This window comes from Hetaerina americana, unplaced genomic scaffold, assembly GCF_022747635.1.
Source record: "Hetaerina americana unplaced genomic scaffold, ioHetAmer1.1.p SCAF_3, whole genome shotgun sequence".
NCBI lineage: Eukaryota > Metazoa > Arthropoda > Insecta > Odonata > Calopterygidae > Hetaerina > Hetaerina americana.
The window spans coordinates 29,954,641-29,971,251 of record NW_027286874.1 but is presented as its reverse complement, the minus strand read 5'-3'; the positions used below and the strand labels follow the sequence as shown (position 1 = coordinate 29,971,251).

The 16,611-nt window shown below is 36.0% G+C and overlaps 1 protein-coding gene across 2 annotated transcripts in view; it reads left to right on the top strand.

Annotated features, from left to right (window-relative positions):
* ci (cubitus interruptus) overlaps positions 1 to 16,611 on the top strand; it is a 43,635-nt gene that overhangs the window by 14,557 nt on the left and 12,467 nt on the right. For both annotated transcript variants that reach the window (XM_071588729.1, XM_071588728.1), the window contains exons 2-9: positions 1,324 to 1,434; positions 4,339 to 4,530; positions 5,217 to 5,458; positions 6,721 to 6,936; positions 8,282 to 8,431; positions 9,180 to 9,344; positions 12,987 to 13,223; positions 14,748 to 14,954. In XM_071588729.1, the coding sequence (XP_071444830.1) occupies positions 1,324 to 1,434; positions 4,339 to 4,530; positions 5,217 to 5,458; positions 6,721 to 6,936; positions 8,282 to 8,431; positions 9,180 to 9,344; positions 12,987 to 13,223; positions 14,748 to 14,954 (1,520 nt within the window). The remainder of the gene's footprint in view (positions 1 to 1,323; positions 1,435 to 4,338; positions 4,531 to 5,216; positions 5,459 to 6,720; positions 6,937 to 8,281; positions 8,432 to 9,179; positions 9,345 to 12,986; positions 13,224 to 14,747; positions 14,955 to 16,611) is intronic.

Here is a 16,611-nt window from a genome sequence, read left to right as displayed (position 1 = left end):
CATGTCGATATGACGAAATCTTCCTTCTTTCTCTATGGTTTTTGCACCCACGTAAGGCAATGCTTAACAAGTTTTTTTCAATTCTATACATATAGTTTTTGTTGGAAAAAGCTGTTTTTTTGGTTTATTGAGGCAATGGCTGTTTGGGCCGATGCTTCCTCCCACTTGTTATCAGACTTAATAAATGATTTTTCATTGACGTACAGATTTATATAATCTGTTATATCTTTAAATAGAGATAAAGGACTATATTGTATGATACTGAGATACCCGATTTTTCAGTTACTCTAAAAAATATTTGGTGCCTCAGGGGTAAATATGCTCAACCAATATTCTAAAGATCATGGGTTTGGATTCCAGCCCAGACATAAATGTGGTGTAGTCATGCAAGGGATCGTTGTGTTCACAGTACCATTTGATCTCAACCAATATTGTGCCTATAGCCGCCAATTATTGCCAGTGTATGTAACATTTTAATAGTGCTACCAACTGAAAGAGTCTTGAGATGGAATTCAATCAGAAAACAGGGAGCTGAAATATAGTATGTACATAAGTGTGTTCATTGGCATAGTCTGATTGATCTATTGAGAAAAGAGCTATGCTAAATTATGTTTGTTTTTTACCAATCTCTATATACCATGGCCCAAATTTCATATTTCTCTATGATTGCAGAAATATTGTGGTAAATTGAATGTTCCAGTGGTAGAAGATGTGAATTGTAATGTGGAGCACCAAGTTTTTAGGGTCACTACCTAATCTCCAATGCTAATTGCATAATCATCACCATTGCTTCTGAGTACTAGATTGTGGTTTTTATCATTATATAAATAAATTTACAATGAAAAACAACTTTCCAGTTATGGCTAAAAAGTTGGAGCAGGTGGAATGAAGGGCTGTGAATATTTCTCATGGACGCACATGGTATATCCCTCCATGCATTTGGTATAGATGTAAGAGTTTCTTGATCCATAATTATCTTGTAGCAGAAGTATGTTCATAATAGTGTGAAGGGAATGGAAAAAACACAAAATGAATATTTTCTTTCCATTTTATATTTATTTACCTCTCCATTCTCCTTTTTATGATTTTTACTGAACTGAATTTTAATATTTCATTCAAATAAATTCTCTTTTGCTGGTATGTACTTTCTTTACCATCTTGTTAAATTCTGAACAAACAATAGCATAAAGGGACTGTAAACAAATTGATGCTTGACCTAGGACTGTTCATGATGAGTATTGCAATGTATTTGTCCAAAATATTGAAAATATTTTTTATGGTTAATTTTTCTAAATCCTGTTTTTTTTATTGACTCTTACATAGGCTTACCCCTTGCTCCTGAGTACCTGGCTGTTGGAGGAATCGCCTCCGACATACTTCATCATCCGCCCTCCACAGTAGCTAGTGCAGAATTACCATTTCATGCCATGGAAGGTAAGTCAACCCAATAAAATTGTTACCTGCATCATTTGCTGAGTGGGTGGCATTTAGTCACCTTTGTATGATGTTTAATTAATCAAATTTGACATTGAAATATGTCACTTACCATTTATGAAGAACATTGTGGATGATATGCATTGCCGTAGCCTCCCACCATCAGAGATCTCTCATATTTGGCTAGTAAGGTTTCATATTCCCTTGCTCTCCCACGCTTATTAGTTCTAAAGAAGCAATAAGTGAAATAATAAAAGTAATAATGGAATAATAAAAGAATTACTTAGTATGAATGTACATATTTTCTAATTATAAATTTAAAATATACTCTTGAATGCCTTTTTAGAAGGAGCTTGGCATTTCAAAGTTGTTGAAAGATTGCCCAAGGTTTTTAATAAAAGAGCACATTCATGGTGGCCACCAACCAAAAAATAGAAATCTGTTAAATCATGGGACTTGCTTGTTCTTTTTCTTCGCTGGATATATCCACAGATATTCCAAATCCTACAGATTTCTGTAGGATTTGGAATAGATGAATTAGATTATGAATGCTACTATATAGATGCAGAAGATAAAGCAATTAATTTCTTCAGAAGAGCAAATGACCAAGTTATATATGTATATATATATATATTTCTATCATTAGTCTTACAATCCAAAGATTTATTCACTTTAACCCTGCCATATCCAACCAACATGCTCTGATGGATCATCTTCCTTAGGTTCCTCCTTATTTGATCTCCATATTGTCTCTTGATTATCCTCATGGAGCTTTCAATTTCATTTCTCATTCGTTTATTTACCTAACATTCATTTTGTCTGAAGATGTACCAAATCCATCTGGTTTTTCTTTTCCATATTCTGGGTCCAGGTGCATATTTTCTCCTCATTTTATTCCCCATTAAATCTTGATGCCTACCACCACATTTCGAGGACTTCACCTTCGACAAGTGTCACACTCCACACAAATGTTTTTTTATGGATTTGTTCCTTGTTTGTAACAGCACCATTTTTGAGTGTAGCACTTGCCTCTTCATCATGAACACCTTTATAGACGGAGATGTTCACCTATTGACCGTTAAACTACATTTAGCCCATGGATTGCAACTATTGATGAAAATTAATTTCTCAACTCCTTTTCTAAACTGCCTTTGCTTATTTTATTTCCTCTTCCAATATGTTTTGGGTTTTCTTTGAACTGGAGGTCACTTGGCTTATTAGACTCACAAAGGTCCCCTCTTATTAACCATAGTTTATTTTCTCTATTGAAGATGCCAGTATTGTTTCTTTTTGGACTTGTGCTGTTCTTGTTTGCCCAGAGAATTTCCATCAAAATACTGGCATGAATGCTCTTTGTCTTCTTAGCAATCCTCACCCTCAGCAAAAGATCCGGAATAGTTCTTATTTTCTTTACCACTCATTCATACTATATATCTTGGACCTATGAAAGAAAAGTGCCTAACAGGTTGAGTTCCGATGTTGGGCTTTAAAACAAAATGGTGACCAGCCACCAAATTTTATTTTGAGACAATTTGACTAGTAGATTAGAGAGAAAGTCATTATTTAAAAAATGTAAATTTGTTAAAAACATGTGTATTTTATGATTGGTAGATTTTTTCAAGCATTGCATTAACAAATGAATTAGAAACTATTTGGTCACCTTTTGGCGGTGCTTTACTGACTTTAGTGGAAAAATAAAAAAATTGTTCATCAGGCATATGATAACACAGTGTGAAACAAATGTGTGCAATGGCTATTGAAATTGTGTGGGACAGTGGGACAAAGGTGAATGTTTAATTCAATTGTTACAAGAAGCACCATGTAGAGGTACTCTTTATTTGTTTAAAAAATTTTATTGTCAATATCTTTTGCAGTGTTTCACCATCTAATCATAAATAAAGATTAGTAGACTTGGCTCCTTTGGTATCTCATATATCTCACATACATCTAAGCACCCTACTGAATCACCTTGGAATCTATTGAGGAATCTTTAAGGGAAGAGTCCACTTTACTTCTTGATCCCCGCATGTCAATAATCAAAATAAACCAGCTCAAAATCTGGAAATTTGTTTTCACATAATTTTTGGTGCTGGTTTGAACTGTTATTAGGTTTAACTCTCATGAAATAATATTGTTTAGGGATGAATTACAATGAAGTCTTTTTGGGTTTTCCACCAGGTCAGATATTCAGCTGCCGACTTTTTCATGGCTAACTCCATTATCATCCTCTGGGTATTGATGATGACGATGATGGCCGAGTTAGCCATTGAAATATTGGCTGATAAAAATCTGACCTGGTCAAAAACCGGCGAAGACTTCACCAGAATCATTCACTGGGAAAGCACCAAATCTTACACATTGGGATGAATTAATTGGAGTACATTTTTTGCATAGTTCACCAAGAAGATGCAGCTTTTATGATTTAAGTGAAAATAACAAGCTTGTGTTTCTAATTCGTTGAATTTTACCTCGGGTCTACTCTCATCTCAGGATGAAAAGACTCAGTTCTTTTGATCTAAGCTTCTCCCTCGAAATATGAATGTTGCCAGGACATTTGTACATTAATTTCCTGAGCAGGTAACTATTAAGTTAATGTATAATATCCACTTTTAGTTTTATTCTGAGTTCAACCACAGTTCATTCTGATACATCATCTAAACTTTTTATATTATTTTGGCAATTTGGTACATACTTGGTATGTGAAATATTAATTATTTCCACCTTAGAAGCTACCTATAGGCCAAAACTGTAGGTGTTCCAAAATTTTATGGCAGCAACATGTTGTTTTGATTAACGGTATGAATGCTTCTGAAAAGTTTAATTGGTCTGTTAAAAGCTTCAATACCAACTTGTATCTCTATTATGGTATTTGTAATATTTTTTATTTTTTCATTTTATTCACAGCATCTGGAATTGCAAGTCCAAGGGGCCATGGAGGGCTGAGACAAAGTCGCAAGCGGTCACTTTCAGCCTCCCCATACTCTGATTCCTTTGACATAAATTCCATGATCAGGTTCTCACCAAATTCACTTGCATCTTTAGTTAATGGCTCACGTTCGTCCTCGGCTAGTGGATCCTATGGTCATCTATCAGCAGGTATTTATGTTAACACTTAAAGTTTTATCACAGGAAATATTTCCTATTTGGCAACAAATTAATTCTATGGTATTTATTTGGTTTCTTGTGAAAATATTTCCCCTCACTTTTGTCTATTTTTAATTGAGTTTAATTGTTTAAATTGAGTTTTATTGTTACTGAGTAAACTTGGGGGCTCTTTTTACACCTTATTTGCATCACAGTATATAGTAAATTACATTATAGAACAAAGCCTTATTTATATTTTTTGGCTTGACATTCATCCATGCCCCTTAGCATACTTGGTATATTGGCCAACAAAGGGGCTGAAGAACTATTATGCCTTGATAGCCATAAGTTTGATGCCAACAATGAAAAGTCCAAGTAAAGCAAACATTTCCTAATTAATCAACATATGTTTTTATGGTACTGGCTTGATTTGGCACCCTTGGCATATAACTTATTCAAAGCATTAGGAGTTCCTCTCCTTTTAATAAACTTACCAAGGCCATAAGAGCTCACCAGGCTTCACCAAATTTGATAATTATGAATAACTTTTATTTTTTGCCCAATTATATGAATGGAGAGAAGTGTCAATGTTAACTTGGTGTTAAAAATATTTTCACTCAGACATATGTCAAATTAAGAGTTGATAGTATGGGTGTCTTATATGTTTACTAACTTTTTTTCCCTCTTTGTGACAACAGGAGCCATTAGTCCTGCGTTAGGGATGCACCCATCTGTGGCCCCACACCTTCAGCATCTCCAGGCTCACCTTTTCAGGAGTGGTGCTCTCCCTCCTTCATCACCATTTCTGTCTCGCTCAGCACAGGCAGGACTAGGAATGACGCAGAGTGCTCATGCAACAACTAGGCATCACCATCATCACCATGACATTATGCCTACCATTAACCATGTGCAACCTGAGGCTGTAGCAAGGGAGAAAGAGGTGAAGACATAAATTCATAAGTGCTTGACTAGTTCACAATGTGGAAATACCTATGTAATTATTTTGCAAAATTTTGAGATAATTTGCTTTGATTGACAAACTCATGAGTTCATTCTTATTATCTGTGCGGTTATTATCAACAGGTTTCCATAAAGTGATTGTCAGATGGATTCCTCCCTTAAGTTTCTTGGTATGAGATTATTTATGGGAAATTGCAATGACAAGGTTTATTCTTTAGCATCATCTTACTTAATTAGTGTTACATTGCAACAACTTTTACACTCTGAAATTGTTGCAATGTATGATAGTGGATGAATCCATCGAAAAGTTAATGTTTTGGTGTCCCCTGCAGTTTCTTGGAATTAATTAGTATTAGTTGGGGTTTCTCAACCAATTAATGCACCATGAAATCAATGCATGCATGATATTGAGTCTGACTAAGATGAACTTTGTAAATTTATTTTTGGTAACACTATGTGTTTGGTTATTAACTTACATTATATCTAGTTATAGTTAAATGTTTTTCTTCTTGTTTGGACGCATCTGGTGAACCTTCAAGGGTTCTTATAGGCCTTTCTTGCATTGCCCTTAGATTTTCCTGGGGCCAAAAGTTGTTTGATGGTGGTTATAGAATTGTTTCAGTAAATTTGCACATTAGGCCTCCTAAATAGTTGTGTCCAAACTGTGAAGAGCTTCAAGGAGAATCTTGTTGATTTATGTGGATGTAACTTCTCACTAAGAGTGTTTACCCTGTGTATACATGGCTGTAGCGACTTGATTCTTCCACCTTGTTTTTGGGTCGGCAAACATCCAGTTCACACCCTTCTTCTGGTTTCATTTTTTAATATCACAAATCATACCAATACATTTAATTATCATTGTTTGAGAAAAGTGCTCATGCATAATGCTCAATGATTTGCCTTCTTGGTTAGTTGAGTGGACACTGCATATACCTGCTAATCCAAAGACATCCTTGATTTGAGCTCTATCATGAGTATTGACTGAAGGCAAGTTCTTTGCTTGTGGCTTCAATTCAAATGGAAAATGTTGATTAACTCTGTTGTAGAGGAGGTAGCTAGTCATATCTAGCAATTTCTACCAGTACTATGCCAATGGTAAAGTAATTATGCACAATAATCAAAAATATTTTTCTACTCATCAGTTCAAAGAATCCCTAGAATTTTCCATCATTTTATTTTTTCTGCTCCTGTTCATTGCAACTGCATTACAAACTGAGGAAAGAATATTCTCTTCCTCTTTAGGTTTTGCAAGCAGAAAGAAGTTCTTCGCCATCTTGGGCTCACCCAGTGTCCAGCACTGTTGGTGAGGATGATGAGATGTTATGTGGGGGTGGGCGAGGACGGGGGGTGAAGAGTGAGGCTTGTGATGGAGGAGAAGAGCCCGGTGACTTTGTTGAGACTCACTGTCATTGGAAGGAGTGCGATAGGGAGTTTCCAACGCAAGATGACCTTGTTAAGGTGAGTGTACATAATTTACAAAATGGCAACAAATCATGGGATTTCAGAAAGACATTTTAACCTTTCCCTGAGTTCACTTATCCAAATTTATGACTGCCTGTAAAATAGATGCAGACGTAATGGAAAGCTAACTCTTTCTCCAAATGTTGATTCTCCATGCATCCAAATAATCTGAGATAATGTCCACTTTAAAGACAGTTGATTAATGTTCTCCAATGTTTCTCTGTACTTTTTCACTATTTTCTTTTTTTACCTTTGATTGAGTTTTGTCAATAAGACATAATCATTTGTTGAAAATTAATACTCCAAGACAAAAGATGCATGTCTGGTTCTATTGAAATATGAGCTTAAATGAAAAGTGTAGATGGGAGTTATACTCAATAAATAACATATGTGCATCACTAAGAGTATGCCCTCAGAACCCATAGTCTCTTAAGATTGTGATTTGTTTTAGAATCCTGCAATTCTAAACCCCAACTCCTCTCAGGGAAAGAAAGCAATAAAAAAATACCACCATAGTGGATAAATAAATGCTATGATCATGTTGTATGAAGCCTACCGCTAGCTTACCTATTACTCAAAAGTAAACTCATAATGGCATCTGGTGGAAGAAAACAGTGAAGGTGGTGGTATGATGTATTATGATTTGGCAGGGATAAATTCGTGGAGTAATCTTAGTCAGGAAGTTGTCGTAAGTTTTCTGTTTGTGTGCTAGTGAGTGTTGGCATCCATGTGAATCTTATATCGTACATTTTCTGTAAATTATTAATGCACCTGTTAAAACTGTGTTATTCTGATTGATGACTCATGTACTTTGGGTGCCATATGTGATTGCTAATCGTGGTGCAAAGATTGCAAGGCTAATTTAATGATAAATGTAGTTAATGAAAAATGTTTGTAAAAACATGATTATTCTTAATAATTTGATGAAAATTTTACAAGATATTATATAATGAGGTGTAAAAAAATGCAATGAAATAAAATTGTGAATTAATCAATTTTTATTTATATTAATAGCCAGCAAAAAAAGTTGCTTAGAGCAACGTTGGTACTTATGAGGAAATGGGTCAGAAATGTCAGTGATCAAATGGTTAAAATGAATAACTTCAAAACTAGGAGAAGTTAGAAGGAATATAAATTATGATAAACAATTTCTGTTGACTTATTTCTTAAAAAATGACTGTCACAATTTCTCATGTGGCATTTATGGTTTGAAAAAATTCAGAATATATCTGCTCAATTATTGAATAGGATCATGTTTTGATTTTAAAAATAGGCAGATATTAGATGAATGATTAGCTTTGCAAATTATAAACTAGTAATTGTAAGGTGCTTTCAATTTCAGCATATAAATAATGATCACATTCACACAAACAAGAAGGCCTTTGTGTGCCGATGGTGCGAGTGCTCGAGGAATGAAAAACCATTCAAAGCTCAGTACATGCTTGTAGTGCACATGCGCCGCCACACAGGAGAGAAACCTCATAAGTGCACGGTAAGTTGACGTTTCAAATTGTGTAACGGCATTGACAAAGAAATATTCTATTGTGATGATTTCATGTCAATTGATATCGAAACGGAAAATAGCTGTTTGCTTTCTTTTATCAAAACTATTGAAAACCCCCAAAATAATCTTCCTTTTGAGAGTTATTTTTTATTGATGCCTTCCTTATTTATTACTATACTAGTGGCTACTTCCTTATTTATTACTTTAACCTGGCTTTACTGAATTTTTTTATCTGCAGAGATACAGGCAGTTTCTTCATCTTGGAATCATCTGCTAGAACATGATTTTGCAAACACATTGGACAAATGTGATTTGATTTTTGCGAGACATGATGAATATCGAATTTAAAAAAATTAACTGTTGCCTTTTAAAAGTTAACCTAGAAGAAAAAATTTGAGACCATCCAATTTTGTCGTAGTAGTTCATTGAGTAAATGGTGAACTTTTAAAGAAATAATCTGACTCCTCCTTTAAGAAAATGAATTGAAATCTTGTGTCCGAGTGAAATAAATGTGCGAAATATTTTTTTTCAAAAATTGATTTTCCTCAATCTCAAAAAATTCCAGAAAAGTCCAATATCCAAATTGAACCAAGTTTAGGTTGCTTTTTGTATTTTTACCCTATCAATGCAAAGAATATAATTGAAGCCCTCATTCTTTACCGTATTGACATGATGTTTCCCTCACCAAACAAATTGATTATCAGATTTATATATTAGGGTGATTGTGTTTTTTCAGTTTGAAGGGTGCGCCAAAGCATATTCTCGGCTGGAAAATTTAAAGACACACCTGAGGTCACATACTGGAGAAAAGCCATATACATGTGAATATCCAGGATGCACCAAAGCCTTCTCCAATGCCTCAGATCGTGCCAAGCATCAGAACAGAACGCATTCAAATGAGGTAAGTTTTTTTGATCATTGGGTGACCAGACATGAATTTTTGTGTTGGTTTTGGAGTCGGGTAATGCCTGACTTGACTTCCAAATTCTCTCCAATTAAAAGTGAAATTTATTGCAAATGATAATAAATTTCAAGATAATGGGAAAAGCTTTAACCAAGTATTTTTTGAACTTGTTGGAGGTGTTTGTATTAGGTTTTCTAAGTATGCTTACTTTTAATTCAAATTTTGACTGAAATTTAAAATGGCTGCCAATTCCCTAGCTGAGTACAGGACAATATGCAGAATTCAATTTTAAATTGGATAAAACATTAAGTACCACCACCTAAGATTATGTAGAATAACCCTGAGCATCAAATTAAATGGGTTCATACATGTCCTTGCCAAATATAAGTATAACATGGTACTGGATCAAGTGCATGCCATTCTGAAATAAAGTGATGCCAGAAAAATCAAGTCTAGAAAAAATCATTTTCCTTTAGTGGGATTCAAGTACATCCAATAGCTATTCATATACATTTGTCAATTACAAAAGTAGGTAATTATTAATACAGGTCGATTTTCCAAGGGGTAATATATAAACTAAATTTTCATGCTTATTCGTTGATAAATCATAGGTTTCAACCTGAAAGTGGGTTTAATAGGGTAGAGTTCACAGAGTTCAAAGCCCAATTTCATGTGAAAGTCACACATCAGGGCAGGGGGACCAGTTCATTTCCTTGTGCTGCTAATGGTTTCCCAGGAATATCTGGTACCCGAGAAATCACACAGCTTTGGTGGAGCTGAGGGTGCTTTGAGGCATTTCCCAGAGGCAAACCTGTGCCCTTGATTGTTGTTGTACCCACTGCACTACCATGTCTCAATTGATAGATCCCTAATGTAGATAAAGTGTGAGAAAAAAGTCTTATGCTTATTTAAGTTTGTAAGCAGGAGCATCAAGAATGTACAAATTCACTTGAAAATCAAACTGAATTAAGAAGCTTATAGGAATGAGTCTCTGGTGTACCCGTGCAGAAGTTGGAAAATTTTGGCAATTCCAGTCAAGTGAAATAATTTTTGTAATTGCACATTCCTCATGATTAGTCTCCTCCCAGGTACTCTTAGCTCTTCTCTTCCTGCCACTATTGGTTTGTCTCACGCCTTTGCCTTAGACCATCCTTTCACTCAACAAGACTTATAAAGAATTCTTTTACGGTACATTACCTTAATTACGAGTAATATAGCGCATGGACATGATTAAAGTTAGAGAATATGATACATAAGACAAAAACTTAATTAATTAGGTGCTTATTTCAAGTTTTTTAGAAATCAATTTCTTCCTACTGTTTTGATTTCCTATAATATTCACTTTTAAAGTATCAATTATGGCTCATGGGCCAAGTATCTGGTACAGAAATGTTTACAGTATGTCAAATCAATATAACTAATTTACACATAAATGTAAGCATTTGTCTCTCATGTAATTTTGACTGCTTCAAAACGTGTTAATCCTCAGATTGGAAATTCATTCAGATTTCTTTTGTTTCACGTTTTCCAAGGAAAAATTTATTGGTAAGTCCAGTAATTAATTTTTGGAAGTGTTTTTTAATGTTGCTGATTTATGATGAATTTAAATGTAGATAAATATTATTTATAGTGGAGTCTAGTTTATTTTCCAGACTAGCAAATGTGTACTGTAAAACTGTTGGAATCAAGAGAGACCTTCTGGAATAAAAGGTGTAAGGTCACCTTTGGTGCTTCAAATGGTTTTCAAGTTCAATTCTTCGCCATATATGATTTAGTGGATCCATTTTGTTCAAATTCCTTTTGATATTTTATTATTACCAACTCATTAAAAACTGTTAAGTTATGAGCATTAACATTTAAATTAGTGGTCAGTATTTTATGCCAGTGATTACCTGTATGTACTACTGCTATGTACTTCTGCTGTATTGCTGGTGGCCAGACAAGTCATGTACCTATGTGTAGTTTTTTTTAAAGCTGGATGTAAGTATAAAATTATGCATGTACCTACATAGAGATTACATGTAGTAATGTTACTAGTCTTTTTGTCATCTTTACTTTTGTTTTTATCCATTTTTTCACTCTGGAAAGTTATTGTTTAAGCTGTCTGTAAATTTCTTTGAATTGTAAAATTTAGTTTTCTTTCAATAGATCATGGCCATAAAATGGGATCCATATATCTCCACTCTACTATATACTTCAGGCCATGACTTTCATAGCACCACTTCTCAAACATTAGGTCGTGTAATATATTTTTAGAGTACTGTCTGTTTGAATGACATCCTATTTTTGAGGGATATGTGAAGGCGTTTGATTTGCACTTGTGTGGACCGTGAACTATTTGGAGTAGTAGTTTTGAGGGGAGGCGACCGACAGCTAAGGTCATTTGCGCCATAGGGGAAGGACAGGAAAGGATGAAGGGTGGAGAGAAACCCGGCGTCGGCATTAGCCTACTCTAAACGAAAGGCGCCAAGGGGTCCGCGGCTTAACGTCCCATCCGACAGACGGCGTACTCACTCAAAGTGCCCTCCACAAAGCACCTCAAGTAGGGATCGAGATACCTCTGAAAAATATTCAACACCGCCAGGATTTGAACCCGCGCCCTCAGGGTGGGAAGCCAGTACGTTAGCCCCTGCACCATCTCGATCCCCTGTGAACTATTTCCACATTATGAAAGCCCCAATGAAAAACCACGAAGAGAATAATTTGAAGGATGTAAACCCACCCCATAGTTTAATCTGTGATGTACAAACTGTATGTAATATATTTTCCCTATAAATACAGCACTTCAAGATATTGTCAGTTTGAAAGGTGAATGCAGAACATATTGATTGGCGGGGGAATGTTAAAGACTATGATAGAGGGGAATACATTAGGCAAGTAAGGTATGGGTGGGAAAGGTATAATGGATTGAAGGGAGGAATAATGTTTGAGGAATTGAGGGAGCGTGTATTTCAGTGCTGGGTGTCAAGTTTTGTCTTGCTAGGTAAGGCTTGGAAGTGTGGCAGTATTCACTTTGCGTCCATTGAAAACCTTCTTTAAATGGTAGACTACCAAAATAATAAATCCACTTGCAATTCTCAACAAGTTTAAAAGCTCCGTGTGTCAAAGTTAATTATTTTTTTTAGCTCTGAAATTCTTGTGAATTTTACCAGTAAAGGAGTATTTTATTTCCCTACCGATAAAGCATATGAATGAGATGGTGGACCGGTTCCCAGTGCATAAGATGCACCCTGATTTTTTTAGATTTAAATTTATGAAATATACTTGGATCAGACAATAAAAGCTTAAGTATTTTGATGCTGACACTTAATACACAGAAAATTGAATTGTTGCATCAAAATGTTAGCAGCTACAGGTATATCAACGTTTATTCATATTAGTTTCCTGGAAGTTTATCATCACTCAACCAAAACACCTTTTATCTGCCATTTCTGTGTCCTGAAGCATAGTATTTTTCTGGTGAACCAGCTTGCAAGTTTAGTTCAAAATCAACCTATGTACCCCCAGCCCATGAGATGCAGGTTGATTTTGTAGCACAATTCGGAGTAAAAAAAAGTACATCTCATTAACTGGGAAATACAGAAATTAATTTTAAGTCACTGAACCTGAATAATTACAAATTTATGCATCTCTTTCCAGAAACCTTATGTATGCAAGGCACCTGGCTGTTCAAAACGGTACACAGATCCCAGTTCCCTTCGTAAACATGTGAAAACAGTTCATGGTGCTGACTTTTATGCAAATAAGAGGCACAAAGGAGATGCAGGAGGGGAAGAAGGCATGCCTCCAGGTACTGAAGGTGAAGGTGGTAGCCCTGCACGGAGCAGTGATGCATGTAGCATCAAAACAGGAGCAAGTCCCAGCCTTAAGTCTGAGGTTAGAATTTTTATAATTATTCTATGCAAGTCATTTGATAATCTAGAGGCTATCAATTTATATGTCATAGACTTCCCCTTGTTTCATAGTATGTTTCTTTTTATCACAAATTACAAAATCTGGTGTTCAATATGACCAAGGCAAATTATTGCTACTTAAATTTTTTCATTGTTATAAAAGAGCAAAGTAGTGAGTAATATCAAAGTTAATTGATTAAAATAAGCAATATCCCTGGAATATCAGCACTAAACAACAACCACCACTTGGCATATAATGTCTGTAATTATTGAAGCTGATCCCGGAGACCTTCCTACTAACTTTTTATCATTGATTTTAAAAATATATATATACATACATATACAGTGTATAAATGCAACTACGTCAACTGGTGCTATCAGTCAGTATCAGATTTTTAGCCCAAGATTGTTCAATGAATAATTCATTAAACGTTTGGAAAAATTTTACCAGGAAGAAATAAATTGCTGGAAAAACACAAGTGAGTGTACAAACCAGCTGTATTGAAAAATAAATGCAAGGAAGGTGAACAACTTATGATAAACCTGTGGCAAAATGTATCTCCAGAAGATAAGATTCATATATATGTATTGAAGTACAGAGCCTAAATAAGCAACACATTAATCGAGCAATGCTAATGTAATCAATGAAGGATTGCTCAAATTAACTAAGTCAATTATTATTAAGTTACTATCCTCAGGAGGAATGCAAGATTCATGTTCTAAGGAAGTGATTCTCGCCAGGCACATTTTAATTACATGATAAGTAATGCAGAATTCTTCAGAAGGGATGTAAAATCTGAAGTGATTCTCACCAGAAAACATGAATTTACTAATTTGCAATCCATGCTGTTGTCTTTTGTCATGCAGTCCAATTGTCATGGTTAATATGTTAAATGCTTGAATTAATAAGTTCTATATAATAGTGTAAATTCCTGAGCATTACTGAGTATTAGTTTTGAGTCAGCATTGTATTCTTTCTCCTGATAATACATATCTTTGCTATGTGTTCTGAATCCACGAAGAAGTTATAAAATAATTTTGTGATACCACTGTCATTGGAAATTTCAGAAAGGGAAGTCATTTGGCATGTCCACACAATTATTGAGTGCAGAAGCCTGGCTCCAATTGTGTGGGTTTCATTCCTATGAGTGGAAAGTCTCTTGGCCATCAAGTGAAAATATGTACATTTAATGCATATTCTCTAAGTTTTTTTTTATCATTTAAAGATAACTAGCTGGAGAGACTGGCTACATTCCATTTTTTGAACATTCACACATTTGTACATCTTGATAACTTATAAAATTGAATGAGTATTGATAAACTTACTGCTTATTATCACCTGAGGGTACTAAGGATTAAGGTTTTTTAATACACATAAGACACATGTGCACAGTGAGGTAATAAGGTGGCAACATGTTGCTCATGCATAAAAATATCCTTTAAGCAATCCTTAACCACTGATTTAACATGAATTTATGCTTATTGTTTATTTAATATGCAATGCCAGGATGCAGATTCACCAGGCGATGGTACTGTTGGTCCTGAAACTGCAGACCCTAATTTCATAAATGAAGGAAGTCTTCCTGCAACAGATTCCCTTGTAGCGGCTTTGGGTGTTGGAGAAAGCCCAGGAGATGATGATGGAGATGAGGATACTATTGGGCAAGGAGCGTCTCTTTCACCTTGGGCAGAATTCCTTGAAGAACCTGAGCAGGTAAGAAATCATGTGTATGACTTATATGTTTTGATATATCCAATATAGGAGCAATCTGCTCTTGAGAGGCATCCAAAACAGAGGAAATGGGAAAAAAGGGTGGAAAACAATTAATGATGATCATAAATACAGATATGTACCAATGATTCAGTTTGAGGATGCATATATTCATGAGCCACACTAAAGTTGATACGCACCAAAGGAACTCTTGTTGTAGCTTCAAATTAACATAGACATCCTCAATGCAGTCTTCTTTGGACCTAGTCTTATTTTGAACTTAGGATATTCTTTAGTTTTCATGCCATCACAGTATATATATCTGTTGTATATGTGTAATCAAGTTGCTGTTGTTTTGTACAAGGTTGGTAACATTGTCTCTTTTGGGCTGGCTTGAGCGATGTTTGTATGTGTTTGCTTTTGTTTTTGTAGAATAAAAGTAGGAAGTCGTTTTTTTTAAACGTCACTTCCGGCCCCACGTTAAGTTGAACATGTCGTCTCAATAATTGCTAAAGATCCTAAATCCTGTTTCGTCACCACGCTGCAAGAAGATCACAACAGGTTATGGGCCCAGAATGTGGAAATAGGAGTGTGAGATCAGTTTGCATGAGATAATTAGGTTCAATTAAACTGATTCCGGCCTTGTAGTCAACCGAGCTGTACTCGTAAATTGTTGCCTCGTGTTTGGATGACAAGTACAATGGAATCAAATGTCATCAACAACATCACGTACGGAGGTTCATTGCCTCAAATTGATAAATTGCGAGGATCGGTGAATTACGAGCAGTGGAAAATGGACGTGGAAATGTACTTGCTTCACGAAGACCTTTGGGACTACGTGGAGAGTGAAGTAGCAATGGACGCGTCAGCTCATGAACGAAAGCAGTCACAGCGAGCAAGGGCGAAAATATATTTGCTACTAGAACAAGGACCGAAAATGGAAGTCATGGAGTGCAAGACGGCCAAAGGTATGTGGGACAAGCTGCAGCACACCTATGAAGATAAGGGTGTGAACAGGCATGTCGCCCTTATAGACCAGCTGTTCGACATCAATTTGGGAACGTGCACAAATATGGAGGACTATGTTCAACGTTTCACAACAGTCGATGCGAAACTAAAAAGCATTGGCAAGAAGATTGACGACGAGCTGCTCGCGGTTTTGATGCTGCGGGGCCTGACGGTTGAGTACAGACCGTTTCGAATGGCTCTAGAGAATACAGTCACAGGGGTCATCAAGTCTGACCTAGTGAAGCAGAGGCTACTGCAGGAAGGGTACAAACGGGCCACAGATTCCAAGGAGCAGCAGGTTGTATTCTATGCCAAGCGGAACCAGAGGCATCAGGGAGAGTGCTCATCGTCCTCGGAGCAGAGTTCGAGTACGTCCGGGGCCAGAGGTAAGCAGAACAAGAAGTCCACCTTCGATCCGAGAAAGGCCAGGTGCTTTAAGTGCGGAGTGATCGGGCACATCAAGAGCGATTGTCCCGAGGAAGGGGCAAAGGTGTCGTGCGGGAACAGCAAATCAAGTGGGGGTGCCAAGAAAGGGAATCCAGTTGCCTGGTTGACAGCCCTTCGTTGTGAAGTGGGGAGTCATAAATGGTACATTGATTCTGGGGCGAATTCCCATATGGCAAGAACTACGGAGTACTTTTCAGATTTTCGA